This window comes from Borostomias antarcticus (genome assembly GCF_949987555.1).
Source record: "Borostomias antarcticus genome assembly, chromosome: 4".
NCBI lineage: Eukaryota > Metazoa > Chordata > Actinopteri > Stomiiformes > Stomiidae > Borostomias > Borostomias antarcticus.
Window position 1 is genome coordinate 35909924 of NC_140237.1, and position 16682 is coordinate 35926605.

Genomic DNA, 16682 nt, shown 5'->3' on the forward strand with positions numbered 1-16682 from the left:
CCAGCCCTGTCCAACTCTCCCCAACACTGCTGTTCGCTGAGGAGAGAGACATGCACCACCATGAGAAACCTGCCGCTGGGACGGTACAAACATGAGAGACCAACCGCTGTGACGGTAAAACCATGAGAGACCAGCGGCTGTGACGGTAAAACCACGACAGACGCTAGCGAGTTCATGGTGGGAAACGGGCGCCGTTTGGGAGGACAGTGATTGGTCGCTGGCGTTCTCACATGGTCGTCTGTTGCAGAGGGAGGTGGGGGGCTGGTCAGGGGCGGGCAGCGGACACAGAACGCCTCGACCCTCTCTCTTCCACCAGCTCAGGTTCACCTGTCTGAGAGAGACAACACACACAACCTCTGTCTGAGAGACACAACACACACAACCTCTGTCTGAGAGAGACAACACACAACCTCTGTCTGAGAGAGACAACACACAACCTCTGTCTGAGAGAGACAACACACACAACCTCTGTCTGAGAGAGACAACACACACAACCTCTGTCTGAGAGACACAACACACACAACCTCTGTCTGAGAGACACAACACACACAGCTGCTACTGGACCTGAATCATTGTAGCTTTACAGCTGTTGACTCTATAGGCACTATTGAAGGTTTATGACACAAAATGTGTTTGTATTTTAGATTGAAATCATATAAAGTTCTATCTACTGTAGCAGTTAGAGCTCAGCCTCATGAGACCATCCTGATCTAGCGAGCTCACGTTCCATTTCACTCCGCAGATCAGTCTGGCATTACACCCATCTCCAACGAATATTGTGGGCGGGAGTACTTGTCTTGACAGACTAACTCCTTCAGCCAATCAGCGTAACAAAATGTTTGCCAAGTCCAGTTGGAAGAATGGCGAAAACTCTTCTCCTCTGAGAAACTCCGCTAGTGTATACTTTTTACTCGTTCTTGTTTTTTAATTGTTGTTATTGAATCTATTTCTAAAATAACTGTACTTAGAGTTGTGTTTATTCTACTGAATGGTAACATTACTGCTTGTTGCTTCAGGAGACACTCAGGGTCTACGTTCTACTGGGGGGCAGAATAGCAGTCAGAACAGTCCCTGATTGGACTGGTCAAAATGTCATTTAGATATTAATCGTTGTAGATAGGGGGAAGTCCAGACTGATCTGCGGAGGGAAACTGAAAGTGAGCTGGCGAGATCAGGATGGTGTCACCAGACTAGTTAGATCTCTCCCTGTCCATGAAGAAGTGAGAGAGAGGAAATGAGAGAACAGAGGGGAGGAGAGGAGAGGGGAGGAGAGGGGAGGAGAGAGGAGAGGAGAGGAGAGGAGAGGAGAGGAGAGGAGAGGAGAGGAGAGGAGAGGAGAGGAGAGGAGAGGAGAGGAGAGGAGAGGAGAGGAGAGGAGAGGGGAGGAGAGGAGAGGAGAGGAGAGGAGAGGAGAGGAGAGGAGAGGAGAGGAGAGGAGAGGAGAGGAGAGGAGAGGAGAGAGGAGAGGAGAGGAGAGGGGAGGAGAGGGGAGGAGAGGGGAGGAGAGAGGAGAGGGGAGGAGAGGAGAGGGGAGGAGAGAGGAGAGGAGAGAGACGCCGCATACTTCTGTCTGTCCTGGCCCAAGTTGACGTGACCATCCTCTTCCTCTCCGTCCTTCACTGCTCCTCCGATGGCCTCCGGGTCAGAGGAGTGACTGCAGCGGTCCTGCTCCCCAAACTGACCGCTCTCCACACCGTCCACTGGACTGTTCTGCAGACAGACGGGAGAGTCAGACTAACTCAGCTACACACACTTCAAACACAGCACACAGTCACCCACTCTGCTAGCTAGCCACACGGGAGAGTCAGACTAACTCAGCTACACACACTTCAAACACAGCACACAGTCACCCACTCTGCTAGCTAGCCACAGCGCTGCTTTTCACACAGCTCTGCTAGCTAGCCACAGCGCTGCTTTTCACACAGTCACCCACTCTGCTAGCTAGCCACAGCGCTGCTTTTCACACAGTCACCCACTCTGCTAGCTAGCCACAGCGCTGCTTTTCACACAGTCACACTCTGCTAGCTGGCCACAGCGCTGCTTTTCACTTATTTCTAAGAGATATGCCACTAAAATAATGGCTTTTCATGGATTTTGTGTGCCTGGATTACTTTTTCCAGACCCTTATATCCTTGATTGTATACTTTATAAAAAGAGTATTTATTGTGTAATTTGTGTTCATTTGTAAAATTGGAATTTTGTAAATTGTAAATTTGTAATGTAAATTTGTACTTGAGTATTGGAAATTGAGTATTAGAGTTTATCTGTAGCATAATCTTGGAGCTGGAAGCGACGTTTCCCTGTGACTGTACACCGTGCATTACATGTGTCAAATAAAAGGAATCCTGAATCTTGAATGTGTTGAATTGAACTTGTTTCCGTCACCTGTCTGGCGGAGCCTCCGTTCTGGAGGCGCATGGCGCCCAGCGGGGCGGTGTGGGGGCGTGGTCGGAGGTGTCCTCCCAGCCCCAGGACGCCAGGACTGGACAGCAGACACTGCAGCTCCGAGATCAGGTCCTGCTGCTCCTGTAGCTTGTCACTCTGAGGGAGGGAGGGAGGGAGGGAGGGAGGGAGGGAGGGAGGGAGGGAGGGAGGGAGGGAGGGAGGGAGGGAGGGAGGGAGGGAGGGGCAATGTGGAGATAGCAGCTGCAGTGATATACTCGTTTTAGAACTTGTTAAATGCTGAAAACGTCTGTTTCTGTATCTTTCAATGTCAGTAACAAAACAATGACATTCTGTTCTAAAACATGACTGTTGTATCTGAACTAGGGCTGGGTATTAACAAGGACATCACGATATTTGGGTCACAATACAATTGTATCACGATACGATACATATTGCGATACTGCAATACTCTACATAATTCACTGAAAATGTAAAAATAGCCCTACAGGCATGACATTTGACATGAGATTTTAAATCCATTTAAAACATGAATAATGTTTTTTTTTATTTTTATGTATTTATACGAGGGTCTGGAAGTATGATGGGAACAAATGCTGCAATACTCCTCTCGTGTTGTTGTTTTACAACTCTAATCTGAACCTGACTTGAGCGTCACCCTGTTTTCCTCCAGCTGTTCCCACCTGCAGTTTGTACTGCTCCATGGCGTCCTCCAGAGCGGCCAGGAAGTCGCTGTTCTCTCTCTCCAGCTGCTGGACCTGAGTCTGGAGCTGCGCCACGCTCTCCTCCCTCTCCCTCCCCCTCTCCCCACCCCACTCCTCTCCCACAGAGTCCGACTCCTGCCGAGGAAAGGGACAGAGATCATTCCTCCTCTGCACCGTATGTGTGTGTGTGTATTCCTGCATGCTCGTGTGTGTGTGTGTGAGTTTGTATCCCTGCATGCTCGTGTGTGTGTTATATGTGTTACCTGGTTCTTCAGGGCAGCCCTCGCCCTCCTCAGAGCGATGCCATCCTCGGTGGAGCTGGCCTCCACGCCGCTGTCCGGCCCTGAGGCGCTGGTCAGGCCGCTGCGCTCCTCCTCCACGGAGCACAGCCACTCCTTCACCCTCACGCCCTGCTCCCCACTCAGCGCCCCCTCCGCCTGCAGGTCCCCAAACAACCTGGACCATAGATACAGGGATGAGAACCCTGACCCTCCACTGAGACAGACAACAACAACAACAACAACCTGGACACACAGACACAGGGATGAAAACCCTGACCCTGACCCTCCACTGAGACAGACAACAACAACAACAACAACAACCTGGAGACACAGATACAGGGATGAAAACCCTGACCCTCCACTGAGACAGACAACAACAACAACAACAACAACCTGGAGACACAGTTACAGGGATGAAAACCCTGACCCTCCACTGAGACAGACAACAACAACAACAACAACAACCTGGAGACACACACAGTAAGAGGAATGAAACCCCTGACCCTCCACTTAGACCGGTCAGCAGGTTCCCGTGGGAGTGTGTCCCATGTGTGCAGGGTTGCAGCCTGTGTGTGTGATGTACTGACCTCTGTGTGTGATGTACTGACCTCTGTGTGTGACGTACTGACCTGTACGCAGTGTCGGTGCAGGTCCTGTAGTGGGCGCTCTGAGCCTGCAGTCTGCTGTGCTCCCCGTCTCCGTGCCGTGGCCGTCTGTCCGGGTCGGAGCGTGCGATGATGCGCGTCTCGGAGCGCTGGCGGTTCTCCAGGGCCCGACGGAGAGCCCGGATCTGCTGCTCCAGCCCCTCCACGCGGTCCGGCTCGCCGCGGCAGTTCACCGTGGCCCGGTTCTGGATGTTGCGGGCCCGTTTGGCGTAGTTCAACGTGTTCAGGCTTTCGTCGAAGTCCGAGGAGGAGGGGCTGATGCAGGCGATCATCAGCGTTTTGGCGTTTCCTCCCAGCGAATCTTTCAAGATTCTTGAGGAAGAACACATCAACATCAGTCCAGCTGGGGGGGGGGGGGGGGGGGGGGGTCGTTGGACTCGTCCTGTCTTAAAGCCTCATCTAACCAAGGACAGATCTGTGTTCATATTCAGCCCCAGCAACCAGTCTACTGAGGATCTGATCAAGCGTTCTTTTATTGCTTCATACATGTTTCATTTACACCAATCTCCTCGCTTAACCAGTTTAAATAACTATTCATTATTATCATGGGACTACCAGATGGGCTTACCTGGTGATTTTGGAGTCCCTGTAGGGGATGTGTGTGCCCCTCCTCTTGGGGTCGCCCAAGGCTCCTATGACGTTACCCAGGGCCAGCAGGCCGCTGTTGATCTGGATGCTCTCCTTCAGTCTCTCCCCAGAGTTCCCCGTCCGCACGATGCGCTCCGACCCCGCCAGGTCCACGAAGTGGAACTTGGAGGAGAGGACGTGCGGCCCGGAGACCCCCGGCTGGGAGCGGCCGGAGGAGGGGCCGCCCCGGCGCTGGTCCATCAGCAGGCTGAAGATGGTGTGGGAGCGGCTGGAGCGCGGGTTCATCTGCGTGGCGCCCGTGTGTCTGGCGGTGTTACCGGACTCCAGCAGGCTCAGCACCTCGTCCAGACCCTCCACCTCACACTCCTTCACCCCACACAGCACTGCAGGCAGAGAGAGAGAGCACACGCGCACACACACACACACAGACACACACACACACACACACACACACACACACACACACACAGACACACACACACACACAGGCAAACAATTACTCAAAAGCAACAGAGACATTCATACATACATCCCTCCTGCTCCCACACTTCCTCTTCCCATCCACCCACCCTCCATTCATCCCTCTCTCCTTCTCTACCCCCTCCTGCTCCCACACTTCCTCTTCCCATCCACCCTCCCTCCATTCATCCCTCCTGCTCCACACTTCCTCTTCCCATCCACCCACCCTCCCTTCATCCCTCCTGCTCCCACTTCCTCTTCCCATCCACCCACCCTCCATTCATCCCTCCTGCTCCCACACTTCCTCTTCCCATCCACCCACCCTCCCTTCATCCCTCTCTCCTTCTCTACCCCCTCCTGCTCCCACACCTCCTCTTCCCATCCACCCGCCCTCCATTCATCCCTCTCTCCTTCTCTACCCCCCCCCTACCGATGTTGCCCTTGTCGTCCTCCCTGATGTGGATGTCCTTGCTGGCCGTCTCCACCTCCAGCAGGTCCCTGAAGTCCTCCTTGTACACCTCCAGGTACGACACCCGGACGGAGAAGTCAGAGAGGTCATTCTCGTCCAGCAGCTTGAAGACCTCAGCCACGGCCCTGGGGATGATGCCCTGCTCTTCATCCCTGAAGGAGGCTGCAGACACACACTGGGTCAGGGGGACTCTCATCCTAAACCTGAAGATACAGCCCCACCCCCCCACCGGTTGACAAACCCACCCAACAAAGGTGAATCAAACCATTTCAAGTCCTGTGTCCTCTCCTATCGTCTCCTCTCCTGTCTCCTCTGGTCTCCTCCTGACTCCTCTCCTCTCCTGTCTCCTCTGGTCTCCACCTTCTCCTCCTGACTCCTCTCCTCTCCTGTCTCCTCTCCTCGGGTCTCCTTCTTCTCCTCCTGACTCCTCTCTGATTTCATCCCATTGATTTTTCTGGTTCTTAGCTCTGAATTCTGAGGAAAGGTCAATTCAAAATGACTATGTTTTGTTTCATAGTGGCATTTCAAATTGCCTCTTCACAGGAGCTGCCACTTCTTGGCATGACATGAGTGTCAACTTGGTCCAAATCTGTCTCCGCGAAGCCATAGTGTTTCCACACCACTGACGTTGTTTTAGCTCTCTTGTCCACCTCTCTTTCTGCTGCCATAATCTTCTTGTTTTCGAGAGGAGCATGCGTGTGCCTCGCTTGACAACTTGTCTCGCTCTGAACTAAAGTGTTTGTTTTGGGGCTTTGGGGGGTGGGGTCAAGCACAGTATAGCTCTGCAGTGTAGGGTGCACTTGATTTGTGCAAAATCGCTTTATGGCGATTATTTTGTTTTAATGATCTTTGACAGCCTAAATCTTAATCTAGATTTAAATCTGATTAATCGAGCAGCCCTATCAGAGACCTCAGGAAGGGAAAGCGGGGGACCATCCAAGCTGTATACAGCAAGGAAGGGACACTGCTGACCTCAACTGAGGAGGTTGTTGAGCGTTGGAAGGAGCACTTTGAGGAACTCCTGAACCCGACTAATCCACCCTCTACGATCGAGGCAGAGCCGGAAGATGATGGGGGGTCATCGTCAATTTCCCTGGAGGAAGTCACTGAGGTAGTCAAACAACTCCACAGTGGCAGAGCCCCAGGAACTGATGAGATCTGTCCAGAAATGCTGAAGGCGCTGGGTGTTGAGGGGCTGTCTTGGTTGACACGCCTCTTTAACATTGCGTGGAAGTCCGGGTCAGTGCCGAAGGAGTGGCAGACTGGGGTGGTGGTCCCAATATTCAAAAAAGGGGACCAGAGGGTGTGTGCCAATTATAGAGGCATCACATTACTCAGCCTCCCAGGGAAAGTGTACTCCAAGGTGCTGGAAAGGAGAGTCCAGCCGATAGTCGAACTTCAGATCGAAGAGGAACAATGCAGATTTCGTCCGGGTCGTGGAACCACCGACCAGCTCTTCACTCTCGCAAGGATCTTAGAGGGGGCTCGGAAGTTTGCCCAACCTGTGTTTTGTGGATTTGGAGAAGGATTACGACCGGGTCCCTCGAGAGGTCTTGTCTCCACAAGTATTAGTTATATGGGTGTATGGGGTGAGGGGATCCCTACTTAGGGCGATCCAATCCCTGTACACCCAGAGCGAGAGCTGTGTCCGTGTCCTCTGCAGTAAGTCGTCTTCCTTTCCGGTGGGGGTTGGCCTCCGCCAGGGCTGCGCTTTGTCACCAATCCTGTTTGTGATTTTCATGGACAGGGTATCGAGGCGTAGTCGTGCGGAGGTGGGTTTGCAGTTCGGTGAGCTGAGGATCGCATCGCTGCTATTTGCGGATGATGTGGTCCTGATGGCATTATCTGCCTGCGACCTCCAGCACTCTCTGGATAGGTTCTCAACTGAGTGTGAAGCGGCTGGGATGAGAGTCAGCACCTCTAAGTCTGAGGCTATGGTTCTCAGCAGGAAACCGGTGGTCTTACCACTTGGGGTAATGAGTCCTTACCCCAAGTGAAGGAGTTCAAGTATCTGGGGGTCTTTTTCACGAGTGAGGGAACCATGGAGAGGGAGTTTGGCCGGAGAATCAGAGCCGCTGGTGCGGTTCTGCAGTCGCTTTACCGCACTGTTGTGACGAAAAGAGAGCTGAGCCAAAAGGCAAAGCTCTCGATCTACCGGTCTATCTTCGTCCCCACCCTCACCTATGGTCATGAAAGATGGGTCATGACCGAAAGAACGAGATCACGGATACAAGCGGCCGAAATAATTTTTCTCCGGAGGGTGGCTGGGGTCTCCCTGAGAGATCGGGTGAGAAGTTCAGTCATCTGGGAGAGACTCGGAGTAGAGCCGCTGCTCCTTTGCGTCGAAAGGAGCCAGTTGAGGTGGTTCGGGCATCTAGTGAGGATGCCTCCTGGGCGCCTCCCTAGGGAGGTGTTCCAGGCGTGTCCGGCTGGGAGGAGGCTGCGGGGTAGACCCAGGACCAGGTGGCGGGATTACATCTCCGCACTGGCCTGGGAGCGGCTAAAGATTCCCCAGGCAGAGCTGGTTGATGCTGCCTGGGAAAGGGATGTATGGGGTACTGCTGCCTCCGCGACCCGACCCCGGATAAGCGGATGAAGATGGATGGATGGATGGATATACACCTTATACCTTTTTCCCCCCCATTTTGTGCATACACACTTTTCTCCGCCAAGTATGTGATCTATCAAACCAAAACTCGAAGGGAAAAGGTGTGGACATTTACACCCACTCTGACCATGGTGTACACCCTTTCTGAAGACAGGGGGAATTAGCAATTCAGGTAGTGAGTCGGTGAATTGCAACGTGCGAGGGAGAGAGGAAGAGCGTGGGGAGTTATATAATGGCCCAATTCACCACAAAAATGTATCTCAATGCAAGATTATTTCCTCTAACAGGCCTATTTATTGTCCCATATGGATTTGTTTTCCAAACTTGGCCTATGCTGTTCTAAACCTGTCTCACTCACCAAATCCAGCTCACCATCAAATCAAATGCCAATAATTGATGATTAGATTGTCATCAAGATGTGATCAAGTACACCTGTTTGCTGCAAGCATATAGATATTGCGGCGAGTGCGCCTGTGCATAATGGAAGGAGATGGATCCAGGGTCCAGCCTTAGAAAGGACCCGGCGCACCCACGCCATGTCAGTGCTTACACAGGTAGGCCTACGGACCACATATGTAACTGAATAATGAGGCCAAGGCAGCACTCCAAAAATGAATAGCAAAAGCCCTGTCACCTCTAGACATTTTTTGGCACCTCCAGCAGCAATTGGTCGGCAGACATTAACATTAACTTGTTCACCCTTGTGGCTGAAGCCCCTGCTGGGAATGATCTAATCCTGATAAATCTGTTCCCTATAGGTCTGGGATACCACAGCCGTCACTCAGCAACAATGCCTGCATTCTAGATTTCATACAGCTGTGCATACACACGGTTTGACAAATCCAAAAACAGTCTACATTTTTTGGGTGTATGCCATTTTCGCCATTTAGGCGTACGCCCACTTTAAGTGTCGGTTTTACACTGTCTTTGATAAATAAGGCCCCAGGTTCATATCTCCTCATCCCTGAATGAGGCTGCACTAGCAGACCAGGTTCATATCTCCTCATCCCTGAATGAGGCTGCACTAGCAGACCAGGTTCATATCTTCTCCATCTTTGCGCCAGGTTCAGACCAGATGCAAAAGCGGCGTGAAGCGCAGACTGTTTCCTTTCGGCGTCCATGTTATCCAATCTGTCCATTCACACCAAAGCTCCGCGGCCGGCTTGTGCCCTGCAATGATAGGTTCAGTGTCTGGTCTATTTTTTCCAAGAGCAAATGTGTATGAATGAAGAGCAGGACCAGAATCGCTTGTGACGGGAGAAATGCACTTCTGGTGTAAACAGCCAGGCTCCTGCTCTTTTGTAGTCAAGCTAGTAAGTTCGAGCTAACTCAGTAGCTAGAGTTAGCAAACTAGCAAGCAGCTATGCTACTGACCTCTTCCTTCATCGCAACGTTAGATAGCTAGCTATGCCTACGTAACTTGAGCCGAGTTAACTTAGCTAGCTGACTAGATAGCTAGTTACCTACTCCGAGAAGTTTGAATACTGATACTCTGAATCCGGAGAGATCAAGCAGGATCTTAGTTTTGACTTTACAGAAACCTGCTGTGCTTTTGCATTCGGTCTGAACCCGGCATTAGACACACAGAGTATGCACACACCCTCACATGTTCAAACACACACACACACACACACACACACACACACACACACACACACACACAGAGCTCAGCGTTAATGTAATCATAACCCAAACTACTCCGCCACCTCACACACTGTTAGCTCAGATGGCAAGCCTGTCTGGTAAGGACTGTTCCTTCAGGCAGCAGCAGCTGGACTGTAGGAAGTGCAGTTGGCCCCACAACGAGTGTGAAGTCACTCACAGCTTCTCTCTCTCTCTCTCTCCCCCCTCTCTCTCTCTGCATAGCATATCAGACATACCCTGCAGGCTAGCCTATGTAAAGTGATGAAATCAATCAATTTCAAACTGGACAAAGAAGAGGTGAAATCAAAGAAAAATAAACTCACAAATATTGGCCTCTCCAATTGTGTACGTCTTTCCAGAGCCTGTCTGTCCATAGGCGAACACTGTGGCATTGAACCCCTGGAAGAAAGCCTCTATAAGCGGCTGGACACACACGGTGTACACCTCCTCCTGGTAGCTGGTCTCTTCAAACAGATAGTCGCAGGGGAAGTGTCGGTCGTGACCCAGGGTCACCTTGCGCTGCTCTGGGTCAGCAGTGATGCAGCTCTCGTGGCTGTGCAGCAGCTCTTTGGGCAGCAGGGGGCGGACTCGAACGGCAACCTGCACGGAGGTATCCTCTGGCCTGCCCTGGCCGCTGGGCACCTTGGGAGACATGGCTGGCTGGCAGAGAGGCTGGTCAGGGCCCCACATCTACCCCCGGTCACTCATTATAGGGCCACTGGAGAGAGAAGAGACCCTGTTAGATTTTATTTTTTAACTTATGATGCCTGAGAAAATCAGGTCAATGGATAAAATAACTTTGAATAACTTTGATTGTAGCCAACGTGAACAGTTAGATCAGTGGAAATGCAGATGTTTAAAAACAAAACAAAACCGGTAATGCAAGGAGAGCATAGCTTAGACAGTAACTGCATGAAATACAGATCCAGCAGTTTGCTAGTAGCTATATTTTAAGACAATAACAACAAATTATGAATTGCTGTTATAATTTACAATTTTACATCAGCTTGATGGACGTATATTACTTATATACTATACGTATATTACTATTATAGATAGATAGATAGATAGATAGATAGATAGATAGGTGGATAGATAGATAGATAGATAGATAGATAGATAGATAGGTAGATAGGTGGATAGATAGATAGATAGATAGATAGATAGATAGATAGGTAGATAGGTAGATAGATAGATAGATAGATAGAGAGAGAGAAAGAAAGAGAGAGAATCACAAAACACACTGCAATCTGACTTTAATTCGCTAACGTTGGTTATCTGGGTTAGTTATGCTAGTAGGTCTGTTTACTCGGGAGCATCTTCCATAAAGAGTTGTCTACAGTAGAAAGTTGGAGCTAACTCAGTAGCTAGAGTTAGCACACTAGCTAGCAGCTATGCTACTGAGATAGCTAGCTATGCCTACGTTACCTGAGCCCAGTTCACTTAGCTAGCTGAGTAGATGGCTAGTGACCTACTCCGAAAAGCAGAGGCTCTGCGGGGAAAGTGAGCTAGCTGGATTACTACCTGGTGAGAGAAACATGAAGACAGGTAGCAAGGCTAACCCAGCTAACGGTAAACTAGTACGTACTGAGTAGCTACGGTAGCTAGGAGCCTGCTGGATATAGCTAGCTAGCTAGGCTAACTCACTAGCCCTAGCTAGGCTAACTCACTAGCCCTAGCTAGGCTAACTCACTAGCTAGGCTAACTCACTAGCTAGGCTAACTCACTAGCCCTAGCTAGGCTAACTCACTAGCTAGGCTAACTCACTAGCTAGGCTAACTCACTAGCTTGGCTAACTCACTAGCTAGGCTAACTCACTAGCTAGGCTAACTCACTAGCTAGGCTAACTCACTAGCTAGGCTAACTCACTAGCCCTAGCTAGGCTAACTCACTAGCCCTAGCTAGGCTAACTCACTAGCCCTAGCTAGGCTAACTCACTAGCCCTAGCTAGGCTAACTCACTAGCTAGGCTAACTCACTAGCCCTAGCTAGGCTAACTCACTAGCTAGGCTAACTCACTAGCCCTGGCTAGGCTAACTCACTAGCTAGGCTAACTCACTAGCTAGGCTAACTCACTAGCTAGGCTAACTCACTAGCTAGGCTAACTCACTAGCTAGGCTAACTCACTAGCCGTCCTGCTAAACAAAAGTGTTGCTGTTTCACACACATATAGAACGTCGCCTAAGTAGTAAAATATTCACAAACTATACACACACCCATAAATAAACGTATGATATATTTGCCAAACGTTGCCTTTATTAATTATACTCACATTCTAAAGTTGCAAAAGTTCCATCTTCCCAAAAGTAACGCAACATAACAGCAGCGAGGGACGCGGCGTGGGCTGGACGTGGTGACGTCACTCGGCGGACCCTAAAGATGCCCAATCTGAGAGAGCATCATCTGATCTGAGATCATCTGAGATCTGAGATCATCTGAGATCATCATCTGAGATCTGAGAGCATCATCTGAGAGCATCATCTGAGATCTGAGAGCAGCAACTGAGATCATCTGAGATCATCTGAGATCATCTGAGATCATCTGAGATCATCTGAGATCTGAGAGCAGCAACTGAGATCATCTGAGATCATCTGAGATCTGAGACAGCAGCATCTGAGATTTGAGAGAGCAGCATCCTCCTGGACACTTCAGTAGAGGGCCCCAAGATAATGATTCTGCAGTCATAACGTCCGTGCCGTTTTGTCTGTCCCAACCAACCATTGCTGGAAGTGCTCTATATTCACTGAATGTTTTACATTCCGGTAAATAGTAGACTATCTAACATAAATGAATGATGGAATAGACGTCTTGTCATTCACCCTGACTATGGGGTTAGGCCTACCTTCACTTCACCTGACCCGCACCTGAATAAAACACTGTTTATTGAAATAAATTGTCCCTTTTTGGATTACTGGCCCAAAATGTATGAAAGCATTTGCGAAGTCCAACAAAATTATATGCAATATTGTGTATTAATGTTGGTTCAGTTCTGTGAGTAAAAAGATCTTTATTGGTTGCATTGTTATCAGATCTATTCATGTGTTATAAACTGTTCTCATCTGTGACCAGACTGAGCTGGTTCATTATCCAAGGACATGACCTGAGGTTGTGGATCTCGGAGGTCCTGAAGGGTCCGCTTACTGTAATTTAGACAGCGGCCCTGAAGGCCTTGGAAATCACAGTGTAGCTATTCCACAATGCGTTGTTCTAGGGGCCGAAGTCGGTATTTTTTGTAGAGGTTGCCATGGAAACATCCTACACTGAGACCCTGAGCTGAAGGTAACCCTCTCATTGTTCCTCTCTGTGATGCATATTCATGACCAGAGATAATCTATTACAAATTGCTCTCATTAGACCTCCATTTCATAGATCTGTCCATCTCAGCATCCTGCCTCCTGAAGCCGTCCCTGAAGAGGCCATAGGCCATGAACGGAATGACTGTTCTAAGGGACTTCTCGGGAGAGACAGTAGAGATCGAGAGCGCATGGTCTAAAATCTCCTCACGTTCAATCAATCAATGACATAAACAGCACTCTCATTTAATAAAATTGAATAAAACCACAAAATAATTAATTTTTTACATCTGTGGTCTTACATTTCCTGTTGATGTGGATGTTATTAACGATCATTGCTGAGAGGTTCCATGACCTACTGTAGCACACAATAATACATTTCTGAAAAGCAATGAAAGAGGCCAAAGGTTAAAAAATACAATGCATTTTAATATTATAATGGATATAAAACCAAATGTAGATAAACAGAAAAAGGCAAATTAGCACATAATACTCAGGCTATTGTACATAGACCCATCATAATACACATTTTCAAATTAAGAGTCCCCTCCTCTTCCGAGGAGACTTGAGGGGACTTTAACAGTAGAGGAGAATGTTCCGGTCACTGAGGTAGACTATGACTTGTTGTCTGGGTGCTGTGTTTAAACAACAAAATCACTAGTCTTCCAGAGTGTCCAGAACTAAGAGTCTGAAGGTGCCATCTTCCTCCCTAGTGCTGTTATCCCTGTCGTAATGACTGGTGAGGTCGAGTCTCCCGATGCCAGACTTTAGAGACTGACTGCTCCAATGTCCCGTCTCTGCAGGGGAACCTGTCCTGTGAAGACAAAATACACCCAAAATGAAGGGCCATGCACACTATATTTCTGGGGAAAAACATTCACTGCACATTCCTAATGCTCATTATCTCTAATCACCAGTGTCCCTCATCAGAAAAGTAAGAGCTTCCTGAGAGCAGCTGTGACTGACTGCTGTGCTGCAAGTTACGACTGTTCTGAAATGTCAGAGGGATCTGCCCTCACAAAGCTGGTGTGGGAGGAGTTAATAATGTCATGGTAGTAAATCCTACTGCCCTTTCCCCTGCGTGGGCAGAGAGCTGCTCAAATCCATAATAGTCTCTTTCATCTCCACAGACGGTCACCTGTGGCCCCACCACTCCCGGCGGTCAGGGCGGCCCCAGTCGATACAGGCGCTGCACTCTCAGTCCAATAAACCCAGTGGAAGGCAGAGGGTGGTTCTTGTAAATGCTCCAGCCACCGTCCTTAGAACTGAGAGTGACATGGAAGACCTGCTCTCCCACAGTCCCTACACAGTGGTTTTGTATGTGATAATTACTCTACGCTGAATCAATCTCTGTTCCACAGTCATAATCAAAGCTCATGATTGAAAGTATAAAAAATAAGACAACATAATGTCAAGGTATACAATGTTATTTGTGTACCTCTGTTTTTGGTAGGCTCTTCCAGTGAGCACCCTATGAAGATAAATACTAATTGTAACACAAGTTACCTATTCTATTATTATTGTCTTCAGGAAAGAGACCTAGATCTCAAATGCTCCACTGTAAAGGATGCATTTAAAAACTAGATCACCGATGGCTTTAGATCAACTGTAGATGCTTTATCAATAGATGTGTTCATCAAAGACCTGTTCCAGCTGTCTGCTCACAGAATGTGTTGAAAAAGGAGTCGGCTCCACAAATTTTAAACACATCGATGTGAAACCGATGTGTTTGTGGCAACTTGAATGATTAGCCATTGATCTCAGCAGGTGGGAGCGCTCCTCCCTTCAGTGAGACAGGCAGTCGGGCGCAGGCCACGGTGGCTAACCAGACCCATCGGTCTTGAATAACATTGTTACTGGGGAATGAGACGGTCTCTTCCCCATTCTCCATCCCTCTCTCCCAACACAGTGGACAGACAGGCAAACAGACACAGAAACACACACACACACACACACACGCACATTATTCTATACCTCTGAATATTTAACATTCAGCCTTGACACATTTTCTTCCCATGGCCTCGGCTGGTAACGTTACCCTTCCCTACAGTGCCGTATGCAGTCATGATGGGTCTACATATTCAGGTTACCAGGGCCCATTCATTTTGCATAAGGAACTGCATGGGCTATCACAAACAAAAGCAGAGGTCACAAATGGACAGCATTGTATGAGCCGGCGCTTGGCTGAGCCAGGGGAGCTGTGTGGTGAAGGAAGGATAACGGGCTCCTCTCTCCACCACCTGAGTAACGTATTACATTAGGAGTCCCACTGGGAGGGGGAAATTGACTTGGATCAAATACGTTTTCCCAATTACATATATATTAACCGTAATTGTGCTATCTGCTGGTGTGAATATGAGAGACTCTTTCAAGATAGCAGAGCCTGTCTTTGTATCCATTTGCACATTTACCTCGGACTTCATCTGAAAAAGGCCAGAATATGTTCCTCTTAGTTTCTAGCTGGAGTCTTGGTTGAAATAATAGGGGCAGTGTGAAATGGTAGTGCATTATTAAAGAGGGCTGAATTATGCTCTCCAGCTCAAATGGAGGCCTGTTCTCTGTCCAATTACAGGGACCAGACACAGAGGGGGAGAGGGACAATCCTGTCCTTGTGCAATCTGAATGGAAACGTATGTTCCACTGCAGCGTCTGTGATTATGCCTGACAGGATTCATAAAGTGCTGGTAATTTCCAATATTTGTATGCGTCAATACAGAAAAGGGAGAAAACAATAAGGTGTTTCTGTCAAAATGAGAGAAAATAAATAATCTTTGAAAAGGAGGATGGTTTGTCCAGTGTTGAAGAAGAAGGCTGCACTATGTTGCACTTGCAGGTACGTTTGCATAATACAATATGGTGTAACATGAACATGTACTGTATATTTCATTGAAAATGTAAAAAAGTAAAATAATCTCTTGACAATGCTGAAGGGAATCAGGAAAAAGTCTGATTCCAAGCAACACCAGCAGATTACAGCGCCAGGAGAGGAGGAGACACCTGAGGCGAAACAATCAAGTGTAAAAATCCCATTCCCATTTTCCAGGAACGGGGCTGAGATGAGGATGAGGGGGACTTTAATTGAATAACTCTGAGAGAGAATAATCATGCCCTTAAGATGGCTTTGTGCCCTCACCTTATAACTTTATTAACGTCTCCAGAACCAGTGCCATCATCAGCGAACACGGCAGGAATATCCTTAAATGGATTTTTATTCATCTGTCATTTCATTATGTCTGTCACTCTTCAGCTGCTCAGAGACCTGATCAGAGACGCCCCCCCCCCAGCCCCGTCTCCGCCAGCAGCACACACTGCACTCTAGATGCCCACTCCTGGATGATTGCTTCCACGCACAGATGAACACACAGTAGAGGCACACTCCTCATGTGCATATTGATTCCCATATAGAACACAAACAAAGAGACAACACACACACAAGGAGGTATTGGATGTCCCTTATTATAATTATGTCCCTTTAAGAGGCTGGTGAGAGTGTGTACCTGTCAGGGGGGATGGGGAGATTACAGCCAAAACAGCTTGCCCAGTGTGTGTGTGTGTGTGTTGTCCCCAAC

General features: G+C 48.9%; 1 protein-coding gene across 1 annotated transcript in view; it reads right to left on the reverse strand.

Annotated features, from left to right (window-relative positions):
* kif7 (kinesin family member 7) overlaps positions 1-12168 on the reverse strand; it is a 29985-nt gene extending 17817 nt beyond the window's left edge. The window contains exons 1-10 of the mRNA XM_084436572.1: positions 12093-12168; positions 10145-10539; positions 5531-5731; positions 4622-5024; positions 4018-4365; positions 3371-3563; positions 3087-3242; positions 2386-2541; positions 1565-1710; positions 231-331 (exon numbers count right to left, since the gene is read on the reverse strand). Coding sequence (XP_084292698.1) covers positions 231-331; positions 1565-1710; positions 2386-2541; positions 3087-3242; positions 3371-3563; positions 4018-4365; positions 4622-5024; positions 5531-5731; positions 10145-10511 — 2071 coding nt within the window. The 5' untranslated portion in view covers positions 10512-10539; positions 12093-12168. The remainder of the gene's footprint in view (positions 1-230; positions 332-1564; positions 1711-2385; positions 2542-3086; positions 3243-3370; positions 3564-4017; positions 4366-4621; positions 5025-5530; positions 5732-10144; positions 10540-12092) is intronic.
* Between the last annotated feature and the right edge of the window lie 4514 nt (positions 12169-16682).